General features: G+C 42.7%; 1 protein-coding gene across 1 annotated transcript in view; it reads left to right on the forward strand.

Moving 5' to 3' along the window:
* The first annotated feature begins 571 nt into the window (after positions 1-571).
* cmip (c-Maf inducing protein) overlaps positions 572-13,472 on the forward strand; it is a 56,877-nt gene continuing 43,976 nt past the window's right edge. Inside the window, exon 1 of the mRNA XM_020612657.1 lies at positions 572-1,494. Coding sequence (XP_020468313.1) covers positions 1,171-1,494 — 324 coding nt within the window. The 5' untranslated portion in view covers positions 572-1,170. The remainder of the gene's footprint in view (positions 1,495-13,472) is intronic.

A 13,472-nucleotide genomic window follows, 5' to 3' on the forward strand; every position in this document is an offset into this window, starting at 1 on the left:
TTCCTGCTGTCTATTCTCTCTGCATTTACTTCCCTTCACTGCCCCTTAAAGTGATAAAAATCAGGCTTGGTCGTCTGGACTGCTTCAGAGAAACACTTCACCAGAGGGAGGTTACACTCATCATGAAGCACAAGAACAGACACTAAGTACCTGATCAATCAAAGCAGTATATTTTTCTTTCAAAGAACGCATTTGTTTTAATATCTGGCCTCATCTGGTAGTAGCCTATGCCAGGCTAGTAAGGTCAGCCTGTGAGTGGCATCACGTTCCCGGTTCCTCCTTAATAGATTTACCTAGATTTTTATGCATCAACGCTGAGTCGATATTTGTCTTCTCTGCGCGCCTTCCTGGAGAATAATGTGGACGCCGACGAGCTGCATCATTTGCAAAGAAAAGGAAAAGAGAGGGGGATTCGATCGGAGTCCCTGCGCCCTCCTCCATTATCTCTGCGCGCGGGGGGAGCGTGCGCCCTCGGCAGACAGTCAAGCGCAAAAGACACACGGCTCATCCGCTCGCCTCCCCATTGACGTCAGTCCGGTATCACATGAACGAGCAGGGACCAATCGGCACTGCGCTGCCGGAGAGTGCTGGCTCCTGAACGTCAAGCTAGGGGGAAAAGACCGAATAAAAGGAAACAGTGGCAACGAGCCTGTAATGACCACTAAACCCACGGAGGAACCTAGAGCCGCCGCCATTGGATATTTCGCCTCTTTTCTCCTTATTCTCATGCGTTCGTCGCTGTGGATTATTCTGTTTTACACCGTGGCGGACGGAATGGATAAGGCCATGGCCCTAACATATTAAATAGCTCGCTGGTGGTGGTGGGGAGGCGAGACGCGCACAGTGAAGACAATTCATGGGGCATTGTGTGGGGAGAAAAATGGTGGATTATTTGCACAGTACCATGAAAAACTTACGTCTTCTGGATATCCTGCCATAAGACGCTATTAGGTGGCGTTTCTGCGCCTGTGTCGGCCGCGTCTGCAGTAACTGAGGTCGTTTTAAAAGCTGTCGGTAGGTAGGTACCCCCCTCGGCTCGATCCCAACGACCTTATCCATTTCTGATTTCTATATAGGCTTACGTGAAGGATTCTTGTATCACTGCAACGCGTTCACCTCCCCTGTCTCAGAGTAACATTTGGAAACAGTGACCCGTTGGATTACTGAACCATGGATTTCAACGGCAGCAGCGGCGTTGGGAGCAACGAGCTTCACAACAACCAGTTTTATCAGTGCGAGGAGAACAAGCCTCTGCTAGGGGAAATGTCGGAGGGGAATAATAACACCAAACTGGGCGCAGGGCCGTGCAAGAGGTCCCTCCACCACTGCAGCAGCAGCGGCATGCGATACAAGCTTCTCCACGAGGGGGACATCCAGGTGTGCGTGGTCAAGCACCCCCGCACCTTCCTCAGCAAGATCCTCACCTCCAAGTTCCTGCGGAGATGGGAGCCGCACCACCTCACACTCACGGACAGCAGCCTGATCTCAGCCACCGTGAGTTGCTTTCTAGCTTCGACCGTGCTCGCGTGTGTGCGTGAGAGAGGGATTATGAAATATGCAACGTTTTACATTCCACGGGTAGTTTTGGTGTTGGTCTTTTCTTGTCTGGACGTAGCAGACGCGCACCGAGATAACGCACAGTCTGTTGTTGACGCAGTTTACCAGAAGGCAGCGTGGCGGTGGTTTCAGGGCCCATTGTGCTGACAGAGTTGGCAGTACTGTTGCTGTCGCCTGCACCCTGTCATCCCCACATCCTCATCCTTCATCACTTTGTTGTGCAACTGATCTTCATGTGACCACAGTGGGGTACAGAGGACGCAGAGGCCCCTTGAAGCCCAGGTCTCTCAGACGTGTCCATGTGCCTCTTAAGGGTCATTATTTGGCTCCAGTGGGCTTTGAGCAGGTCTAAACAATTAACAACAAACGTAACAACAAATGTATCCTCTTGTTAGTCACTAGGAAAAACTCATCAGCAGGCGGCCTGAGGAGCCTGTTAGGTTTGTGCAATAGCCTGCAGTTGTGTTGTGTTCATGTGTTGCTTCCTGCTGGTCAAATGGAAGGCAGGATGGACTGAACAGATGTTCTGATAATGTGCCATCTTCATTAACATTGGTACTGTTGTCCTTCTGATCATGTCAGCTGCCAGTTTAGCTCTGATGGTGTGAATACATTGGGGGTATTTCCTCCGGTGCCGACGTGGCGGCCTAGGCCCTGTTGATCGGCAGCCAGGACTACACAGGGCATTGGTCTAAAGCCAACATGCCTATGTGTCATCATAATTATATTGATGGGTATAAATACACCTGTGATAGACTGGCTACCTGTCCAGGGCGGACCCCGCCTCTCATCCAATGTCAGCTGTGAATGTCTCCAGCCCCCCCTTTTCAGGATTAGTGGTGTAGGTAATGGATGGATGTAAATACAAAGGAGGAGAGACTAAGATCTGTACCTGGAAATCTAAACAGTGGCAAAACCAAAAATATTTATTTTTCCCTTAATTTCATCATTACTTTCCATAGCATACCTTTTGAGTACACAGACTCCCAGTAATTATTTACCACCACCGGAGTCGAGCCTTGGTCATCAGTTGTATTTGTCAGTAATTCAGTAATGTTGAAACAATAAAAGCCTTTATTTTCCCTCCTGCTAATATCAACACTTCTGACATTTTCCACAAAGCCAGGCCCATTGTTTTATCAAAACACCTTGTTAGGGGCGTTTTGGATGTCTGCCTATCACACCTACGCTAGAGGAGTGTGCTGAAGTTCAAACTGCACTAGGCCATATCTTGGAGACTGTTATTGTAGACCTGGGAATGTGGTCACGGGTAACCCAGCTGAACTGTTTACCTATGTGTTTACAGTTGATTTTAGTCCACTAATGCACATCAGTAACATCATCTAAATCAACTGTGCACATCACACTCAGAATAATTATACAAGTTGTGAAAGGATATTGGGCTTTTATGGGAAAACGCATGAAAAGTTTTGCCCTTAATGTCTAAATTTACATGCCAGTCACTGACTGAAGGATACAGCTTAACCTTCTTGCATTTGCACCGACACTGATCACTTGTTGATGATTTGTGTTCCTGATGTGGTTGTAACTTTATAATATAAATTGAAAAGATGTTTCTAATGAATCTAAAAACCATGCTTGGGCAGGAATTACTTGACCAGGAAGACTTTGGTCATGGCTACAGCCTCCTGGCAACCAAATAACAGGCTGCGTGCACCACACTGCTTCATGAATCCATGCTTTGACCTTTAAAAGAATACAAGTTGCTTTTGGTAGATTCTTCTTCTTTGTCCAAAATGGCACTGTCAGTGTGTACTCGGTGTTCCACAAAGCATTGCTTGCTGGTCAGCTGTCTGTAGGGCTACAGGAACTCTGGACACCCTCACCTTTTGGATGGATGTGCAGGTTTGGCTTGTTAACCTGTAGTCCTCTGCTGGCAGTATAAGACCTACGATGTCGTATGTACACTCAATCAGGGTCTGCGCCAGACAAGGTTATGTCATGTCTGACAAAGACTGTAGACAGTTACTGCATTTGGTTATGTAATTTAAATTCTAATGTTAGAGAGAGTGTCATCATGTCCTTTGTTTGACATTTGCATTATAGTTGCAGCCCAAGTTAGGCTCTAGTTTGACTGATAGCAGGAGCCGTGCTAACAGTATTTTCATGGGTAGGGCGGTTTGTGTAGGTCTCTTGTGAGTAATTGTAAGAATTCATAGTTCCAAATAATGTCCAGTGAAGCAGCTTCTTGGCTGGGGGCCTGTGTGATCACACACCCTCAGCATGAGTTTCAGTGGTACACTGTGGGCTTCAACACATAGCAGTAACTACTGATTGTAGTCGCAATGGGAAATTAGGTTAACCTTTGACCTTTGGCGAGTCAACAGCAGCTTGTCACAAATGACGAATAGGAAATCAGCTCCGTGGGAGCAGGAGTTTGGCAATACTTAATTATTCATGTCTTAAGATGGTAGTCATGGAAAGTCTCTTTCATTCTTGGCCCTAAATGCTCATTACTGTGGTGTTTTCGTATTGCCACTTCCCAGGGATCTTTAGACAATGACAGGAGTATTTTTCATGGGAATTTCTGTTTTTATGCCAACTTAGCTCATCTGTTTACTCCAAACAATCCATAAATGGTTACTTGACACCAAGTGTTACCAGCAGCTATTGCAAAAGCATCTGGATGTCAATTGAATCGCTTTAGTGTTTCACAAGATAATCTAGTACATTCAGTAGGCACTTTATTTTGTACACCTGTACAGCATTTGCCAACATTTCTACCTTTATCAGCTTTGTAATGTTCAGCATTTGTTCATACAGGAAGAGGAGAGGTGTCAGTCTGAGTTGGTAACGCACGTTGTAGTTACTGTTGTTTCTACCTGTGAAAGTAGACCCTGAATGCGAACATTCATTTATATGAAAACATGACTATTTCTAGCCCACCTTTCTCCAGGACGTGTATCTGTAATGTGTCTGATTGTGCACATCACAGTTTAGCTCCATCTGCACTTTACATTTGCCGTTTTATGGAACGTAGCTACAGCCTTTCTCTGACCTTAACCAAGTGTCGTAGCTGTCTAACCCCATCTGTACCTGTAGCTATAAAAAGTGACAATTTTACATTTGGCTTATGACATTTAAAAACTGCCCAACACTGCACTTTCTGTCTAGTCATTGGGGTGTGTTTCAGCATGGAAACAATAGTTTCACTTGCTATTTCCAGTAAATCTTGTGGTGAAAAACTTCACAACAACGCACTGAGTAGACCTTGATTTAAGACTTTGTCAAATGCATATGAGAAGTCCACCTTCAAAGATATTCTGTAAATCTGTAATTTGAACTTCTGTTGCCTAGAGCAGTATCTTGCCAAAGCTCTCACATGCTTATTGTAGCTGCTGTGTTGTTCTCGCTTCAAAACTCCAGACGGTAACAGCCACTGACTGCTGAGGACAGGCTGACGTCTCATAAATCATCTCACAAAACCCTCCAGGACTAATGGAAATGTTCTGTAAGGTGATAGTGCACCTCGGTGGTTTTAAGCCATCAACTCAACGCCTTAAGCTATGCATTTTGTTAACATAGTAGAAAAGACGAACACTAGTCAGAATGGTGCCATTTGTCCTTTACTGAACTTTAGCGTGCTTTGTATTTATGACAGGATACAGAATCTGTATCGACCCATGTAGGAGAAATTATGATGCCTTTTTTTATGAAGTCATGTGAGGTGACCTGTGTGTTGGAATGTGTCTGCAAGCCGGTTGATGATGTCACACATTTTTCTCTGTGAAGGCTGAAATGTGAGGATAAGGGTTTCGTCCAGGGTGAAGCATGAATGTGCATTTCCTGGGTGGAGTTGTTATGCTCAATATGTGGGTGGGAGAACAATGCTGACCCGTTCCCTCCGCTCTTTTTCAGAGAGACTGCTTCCAACAAGGAGGCAAGAAGCGTTGACTTGGCATCTTCAACAACATCCCCACGCATAAGAAACAATTGAGATGACTGTGAGAAAAGAGCTTTGTGAAACCGAATGTGACTGCTAAGAGGGTTCCATTAGTTTCAGAAGCAAAAATTGCGTGTCCTGTTTAAGTTACAGCAGTGTTCATTTGTCCAAAACTCAAATCCTGCTACAGAATTGTCTTATTTTGAAAGCTGCACAGAAAGTCGCACTAAATAGCAGTTGGTTGTTAATTTCTTAGATTTTTACTGAACATACTTTTCCTATATGTACACACGAGAACAGTAGTGTGTGTGAGAGATGGCTCAGGGCAAGAGAAGAGTTGTGATTCACGTCTTTCTTTTGACAGACCTGCCTGCTGCGACTGTAGTCAGAAACATAACCTACGTCATATTTCCACAAGAAGGGTGCTAGTGCAAGCAAGTACTTCCTGTGTTGCTCCTTCCTCACTAAAGACCTCCAATGAAAGGAGTCTGGTTGTGCCGTGAGCATGAGGGTCTCAGTATATATAGCAAGGAAAGAGGTGGGAACCCTTTAGAAATCAATCAGGAAGGCTTGAGTGTTTCCTGGACACGTATGGGGCGTGAAGTGTCTAATGATTATGTAAGAAGCCGGAGAGGGAGGTATGTTTCTAAGCTGCATCAGTTGATTTTAATGATGGCCTCTTTCTAGTTAGGATCAGTGTGATCCTCTGTGTCAGTTTTGCTTTCATTCAAGATCTTTTTGGTTTTTAATTAGCAACACATAAACGCCTTCTAAAGGTCACAGCTAACATTTTATTTGAGAACGATCTGCAGCAAAAGAGCCGATTATCTGCCAAGTGTACTGGCCTTATATTAGAAAGTTATTTTATTGCCTCAACTCCTGCAAGTTCTTTTGCAAGTGGTCATAAATCTAACATTCGCTGAGAAGTCCTCGTGTGTGTGTGTGTTAAATGCACAGTGGACTATAAAAATCTCTGACTTTTCCCCTTTTTCCATGATGGCCGTGTTGCACATATCCATCTGTGTGATAGATCAGTTTCAGTTGCTTTCTCAGAGAACAGAACAACAGACATACAATAGCAATCCCACTTTCATGTACAGACTATTTGAGAAGACAACTGTTCACTACTACACAAAGAGAGACTGTAATTTCTGGAGTGATCTATATTTAGTGGTTAAAAAAAACAGCAGTGTAGATGAAATGACAACAGAAACAAGCACATTCAGTGTTATTTAAATGAATGTGACTTGGTCGTGTGTTGGGCTTAAAACAGTAGGTGAAAGAAAAATGCAACTACATACAACAGTGCATTTTACATGCATTTTCCCCACAAGTTTATTAATTAATCTGAAAGCTATCACTTAAAGGTAACAGTTTCTACTGCATTTCTACTGTGCACTCACTTTCAGCATCAAACCCTGTAGTACAAATCTAGTGTCTTCAGGTGTAAATGCCTCATTGTTGTATTCCTCTTTCACTAATTCTCATCCATTGTCTTGATAAACCCCGTGCACCTCCTGAAACATACGTGAACCATGTTGGTGTCAGTCTCTGCCCAGGTGACAAAAGGGTGCCGCTCTTATTGGGTTAAGCTGAACATGACTGATTCAGTTGCAGCTGTTGTGACAGAAATCTTACGCCCTGCTCACTACAAGTCACTAAACATCAGTGTAAAGGAGGTTTAAACTAGAATTGATCATATTGGTCTCTGGACATCATGTAGTGCAAAGCTAGAGGCTACTTTCTATGTATGTTAAACACCAGTAGTAATTTGATTACTTTGCCTGTGCGTCAGATCTGCGCCCTCGGAGTGGAGTATAAGGGTGTTTTCACACGTGGTGCCTTTCAGCCTCCAAAACGAACTCAGAGCAATTAGTCAGCATTTTCTGTATTAACATGAATGCTCCAAACAAACTCGGACCCCTCTGAAACGAACCAAACTGAGATCGCCCTCAGGAGGGATGTAGCTCCTAGTTTGTCTCCTTGTCCTTGTATGTTGTTCATCAAGGAGCCTTGAGCCCGCACACGGACTTAACTAGATTATAGGAACGCGGATTAATGATTGGAAATGACCATTAGCCAGCTGATTTTGTCGTTCAGAGGCTCAGTTTCACCTGGGAGTGCTCAGAGCAATGATTTGGGGGTGGGGGGCAGTAAATTTACTGTCAAAAAAAAAAGTCTTGTTCAGTTCTTTTTTTTTTTTTTCCAGTGATCCCAAAACAATGCTGTTGTAATTTGCTGCTCAAGAAAAATAAAAGTGAACAAAATAAAGTGGTGTTAATTCAGTTCTTTTTTTTTTTTTTTACTTGAACAACCAACAGTAGTAAAGTTCCAGATTAATAGACGGTATCTCTAGTAGTACTGTTAAGTCTTAATGATACCCATATGGATGAGTAGTTTGGTGCAAGGAAAAACGACTGCACTTCTCCAGATGTGGAGCAAAGAGCACCCCAAACTACAGCTGTATATAATGCAGAGACGCACTCGGGGTGTCCTTCAGTTTTCAGCTCATATGAGAGTCAGGGGCTTCATTTTACATTATATTGATTATCTTTACCACATGCAATAAAGAGATAAAGTAGAGAATCCTTTGACATAACAGTCATATGTGAAAGCAGTAAAGGTCTGAGAGCTCCAGAGAACGAAAGCAGACTGGCTAAATATCACATACACAACTGGATCTATTTAAAGTTTGCTCACATTAACCGTCATACTGATCAAACTAGACTATGTCAGGCTGTAGCATTAAAACCCTTGAGCAAGGCTGTGAATTATTCAAATAAAATTATATAGTATACTTAAAAATATACTTGTGAACTTATCTTCCTTTGTAAGAGGAAGAATGATGTTTTACACTCCCACTTTAAGCATTTAATACCAAAGATGGCCTTTCACTTTTGAATCCTTGTGTTGTGTGTGTGTGGTGTTACAGCCCTGCTGTCAAATCTCCTCAATGGCAAAAAAAAACAAAACAAAAAAAAAAACCCCAGTATAGGAAGTATGTACAACTCAGCTTCCTGATGTGGTTGGTTAGTGCGTCATACAACCTCGCTCTCTTTAAGTAGGCCTCAACTCCAAGTATGGCCCTAGTCCTGATCTCAGCCATCTCTAAACTAGGCCTTGACAGAACAATTTGATTGTTTACAGGCTGTTCAAAAGCAGCAAAACTGCACGGATCACAAAAGCACTTGATAATCACAATGTCCTAACAGCTTTTCAAAAAGCTTCCATTTTGATGGGCTGTTTTTATATATAGTTCTATAAAACCAACACTTTTGAACTCTTGTGATTTAAGTCTATTGTGGAATTTGCGATGTGTTGATGGTGGAACAAGGAGAAAGCTCCTTAGAAGAATGAGTATATGTCTTTGCTTGTACTTTATTCGCCACAGTTAGAGGATGTTGGAATGGAGTACACATCCAGATCAGCTGATCACACAGCACATTGTGCTGCTTGTCAGAGCAGAAGCAAAACAAGGTAACTGGGCTATCGGACCTCGGTGGTGGTAGTGTTTTAGAAGGTTTAGAAACAGCCTGCAGGGAGTACGGCCTGTGAGCTTATACACGAGGCTTTGAAAGGCCCTGGGCAGGTCTCCAGGACAGGCTGCAGGTCATGTTTGTATTGAAATAGTGGATCCTCCCAGTTTTGTTTGAACAATGCAGCCATTAGGCAAAGATTTGAGTTAGAGTTGGGAATGATGGCGCTCTCTGCCATATTGATTGATGATATTTAGAAGAGCTTGGAATTGGACCCGTTCCCCTAATTCTGCCTTGTTGTACGTACGTGTCTGTGAGTGATAGATAATGCAAAGGAAAACAGAGAAACCAAATGAGAGGAGCAAACTCTTGACAGGAAATGTAGCTCTGCAGCGGTCATTCTTTATTTGTGACTGTTTTTAGTCATGTCTTTCAGGGAAACCGGGTTGTTGTTAACTGTGCTGAAAAAAGCCATATCCAGCCAGGGCAGTGGGAACTGGGAAGACATACACTACCCTTCTATAGCTGGCTGCTGTGAAATTTCATCTCTTGTGTATGGAAGCTTGAACTGTAAGTCTTCACATTGTATTTAAAATGCAAGGAAGACTGTCGATTTGTAAATTATCAGTTTAACTGATGTCGCACTGAGGCACTTTCACTGCTGGTTTCCATGATTTCCTGCTTTATGCACAGCGAGATAAAGCATAATGGCAAAAATGAAGTGTTATGTTGACCCCTCTTCTTTGCATATTATGTGTATTGTACTATTAGGTACTGTGTGGCGGTTTGTTAACGTTGAAACTGATAACCTGGCTCTGTCCAAAAAAAAAAAACACACACACACACATCTATCAGCACCTCTGCATTTCACTAGTTAACACATATCTTGATTATAGCAGTGAAGATCAATGAGAAGTTGTGGTTTTATGAGAAGTTATGTTCTGGAACAATTTCTTGGGCTGAAAAAGGAAGTTAATAAAACCAGCCAAGAAATAATCCAGCATATACAGTAGCTTCCTTATAAGACACATATTCTTGTGTGTTTATGCACAGTTTAGACAGACTACATAGTGTTAAATAATGAGCTGTAAAAGTGCTCAAAGGTGGATTTTGTACCAGGATGGGGTTCAGTAGTATGCTATCAAATCTAAACCCAATCGCAAATCTACTTATTGTATTAGAATCTCTTTTGCTTGGACTCTGTTCAGTCTGGAGGCCATTACAGTGACTTCATCACAACACTGAGCTACACCTTTCTCTAGACAGTCCTAGTCCTCCAGAAACTGAAATATCAGGGCTGTGATAACTTCTGCTTGCCTGCCTCTGGTTACATCTTAGAACTTTAGAAAGCGTTCTTTGACAGCACCACTGTCTGAAACCTAGATGAGCTCATGGGACATAACTGACTGAAATCAGTAGATGCACTGTACATAAGGGAAACAAGTGGTGCTTCCCTCACTTTATGTTTAGTTTCTTCTACTAAAATATCCACAACAGCCAGAATTAACTTGTTCTGAATTGTATCAAACCTGCCAGTGAACACCTCGGTGGTGGACAGGTGGTAATACAGATGTCATATTCAGGATATTCAGACAAAAATGAAAGACGGTTGCCTCAGTGTTTTCTCTTTAGGAGTGACCAGGATGGACAGGATTAGGAATGAGCACATCAGAAGGACAGCTCAGGTCGGCTGTTTTGGGGACAAGGTCAGAGAGGCCAGATTGAGATGGTTTGGACATGTGCAGAGGAGGGATAGTGGTTATATTGGTAGAATGATGTTGGAGATGGAGCTGCCAGGCAAGAGGTCAAGAGGAAGGCCAAAGAGGAGATATATGGATGTGCTAAAAGAGGACATGAAGTTAATTGGGGTGAGAGTAGAGGATGCCGAGGATAGAGTTAGGTGGAAACAGATGATTCGCTGTGGTGACCCCTAACGGAACAGCTGAAAGAAGAAGAAGAAGAAGAAGAAGAAGAAGAGGTTGCCTCAATGTTTTCCTTTTCCTTATCAAGCTCCCAGAACAGGAGTCCCTGAAAGACAGTGCAGTTGCTCTGCCTCCTCACCTGTTAGATGTGTATTTCAGTGTCCCTTCTGTTTGTTTAGTTGTAAATCCCTCTTAAGTCCCTCAAACATCCAGTGGCGTCTTATAGCTGCCTTGCTGAGACAGGTCGGTCCTACTGTACTGTACTGTACTGTACTGTACTGTACTGGAAGCCAGTGAAGAGACTGAAGGACAGGGGTGATGTGAGCGTACTTTGGAGTATTTGACAGTAGGCTTGTATAAACTGAGTTGCTTCTGCATAGAACTGCTAGAACATATGTACACCTCATTCTTTAGCTTTAGGTCACGTCTAAGATTATAACTCACTATTGTAACATTGTAGATAAGTCAGAAAACAAGGAAAAGCGCCATGGGCTCTTTAAAGGTGTGATTTAGTACACTGCAATGTATTAAATTGGTAGATTTTTATCCTCAGCACTAGCTATGTATAGCTGTGGACTCTTCTGCATGAGAGCCAACATCAGATAAACTGGATGACAAGAAGTCCCGAAAAACTATTTTCCATTACAGAGAGTTTAATGTCTTTCTGTTGTTTTGGACCACAGTGAACAGCTCAGTAAGAAAAGCTTCAGTGATGAGAATAAGCATGTAAATCTACAGAAATGGATAAAGATCACAAAACAAGCATTTGACATTAGGGGTCAAGGTGTTTGAAGCTTTCCTGCATTTCCATAGACAACCTGATTATCTCAACAAGCTGTTGTCCAAGGCAGACAATGTGTGATATCCATGGATAAAAGAACATTTACAAATACAAAGAAACAGAGAACACAGGGTGGAGGAAGAGCCGAGTTAGTAATGACAGGGTGACGAAGACGGCCAGCGAGAGGTTAATGATATTTATGTGGGAACCAGAACTAGATTATGTGAACCCTCAGTTTATGATATGTGGCACATTAAAAGTGACACATGAGATCAACACTGCACACCGCATTCCACTGACTGCCTTTTAAACCAGCTTGTCATTACCTTTGTTGGAGGCCTTAATGTTCAGCAGACCCTGTTCACAGTTCAAAGGTTCAGCTTTACATACTGGACCAGTCAGACATCTGTTTAGATGATGATCTGACACCATCATTCTTTAAACTGGACAGGATTAGCAACTATTTACAACAAACTGTTATATTTCTACTTTGTCTTTCTTTTGTTTGGTGTGAAATAGCATCGGTGATTGGGAAATCAGCAATGTAGAGTCAAGTATGATTAATTATTGAATGAAAGCAATATTTCTGTTAAATCATGCATTAAAAAAGAATTCAGGCTTGTCTCTGTTGGGTAGGATTCACACTGCTGATCAGTCAGTGGCTGAAGCTTGTGGCCTTGTGTGAAGCTATGGCCTATCTTTAAGGAGCCACACTAAATGTTAGCTTGGCCAAATCAGACTCCCAGATGAGACAATTTAGGTTTTTGTAAGCCACACTCCAAAGTCTACATTAAGCTGTGTTTTATGTAACGAAGGTATTTATTTGTTCAGTTTGTTTTCAAGTGGAAGCAAGGGGGCAAATGTGACAGAGTACCTGGACTTTAAGGTTAAATGTTAAAAATGACCATTATCAGTCTGCATTAGTTAAATAATGTGCACAAGCAAATCAGTGCAAAACTGTTTTAGGGCCCTATTTTAATCTCTTAGTAGTCAAAAGCAGCAGGTTGGTTACATGGGTGTGGGTGTTTGCAATCACACCTTCTATTTTTGTTCACATAGGTGCAATGGGGCAAAGTGCAACAGAGCTGGTGGAGGTGGAGTATAAATGCAAGGGTGTGTTCATCAATAAATTGCGTCTCAGCCAATTGCGTCTCTGGTCTCATCACATTGCAATCACAGTGATCTATCACAGCAACAATGGAAAGAGGCCGCTCCAGGAAATGACACTGTTGTCTGCCTGTATTAGCTGCTGTTGTTACATGTCTAGCAAGCAGTGTGGGTACGGAGCCACTGTATGTCTGTGGAATATTAAAGCATCAGCTGCCTTGGAATTGTACTGTAGCTATAGTTTTATATATCTGGAACTGTGGGGTAGACACATGCTCACTCCATCTTGCTCTTTGGAGTCATTTGTATTTAAACAGCTAAAAAGTAGAGAGAGATTCAGGTTTGTTCTCTTCACTGTGATCAGTCTGATGTAACTGTTTGTGCACGTCTGCCATGTGTCACAACACTCCATGTTGACCTACTTGTGCAGGGAATAACCACGGCCCACAGCAGTACAGTTTATAGGCTTATTTTCCACTGTAACCTTCCTTGTTAATTAGAACCATGCAAAGTCCTTCACAGCTTGATTTATAGTTTTGTTTTGTTTGGATTGATGTGTAGCTACTTACAGTTTTCCAACTGCTATGCTCCCTTTTGCTGTCTAAGTGACTGACTGAGCTTCTAGGAGCTGATGGTACCCCCCCATTACACTCATTGCTGGATTTCCCTTCTCCATGCACCTTGGTAGCAGGTGACGTGGTGCTCACAATCCCTGCTCTGCTAGG

Source organism: Monopterus albus, unplaced genomic scaffold, assembly GCF_001952655.1.
Source record: "Monopterus albus unplaced genomic scaffold, M_albus_1.0 scaffold127.1, whole genome shotgun sequence".
Lineage (NCBI taxonomy): Eukaryota > Metazoa > Chordata > Actinopteri > Synbranchiformes > Synbranchidae > Monopterus > Monopterus albus.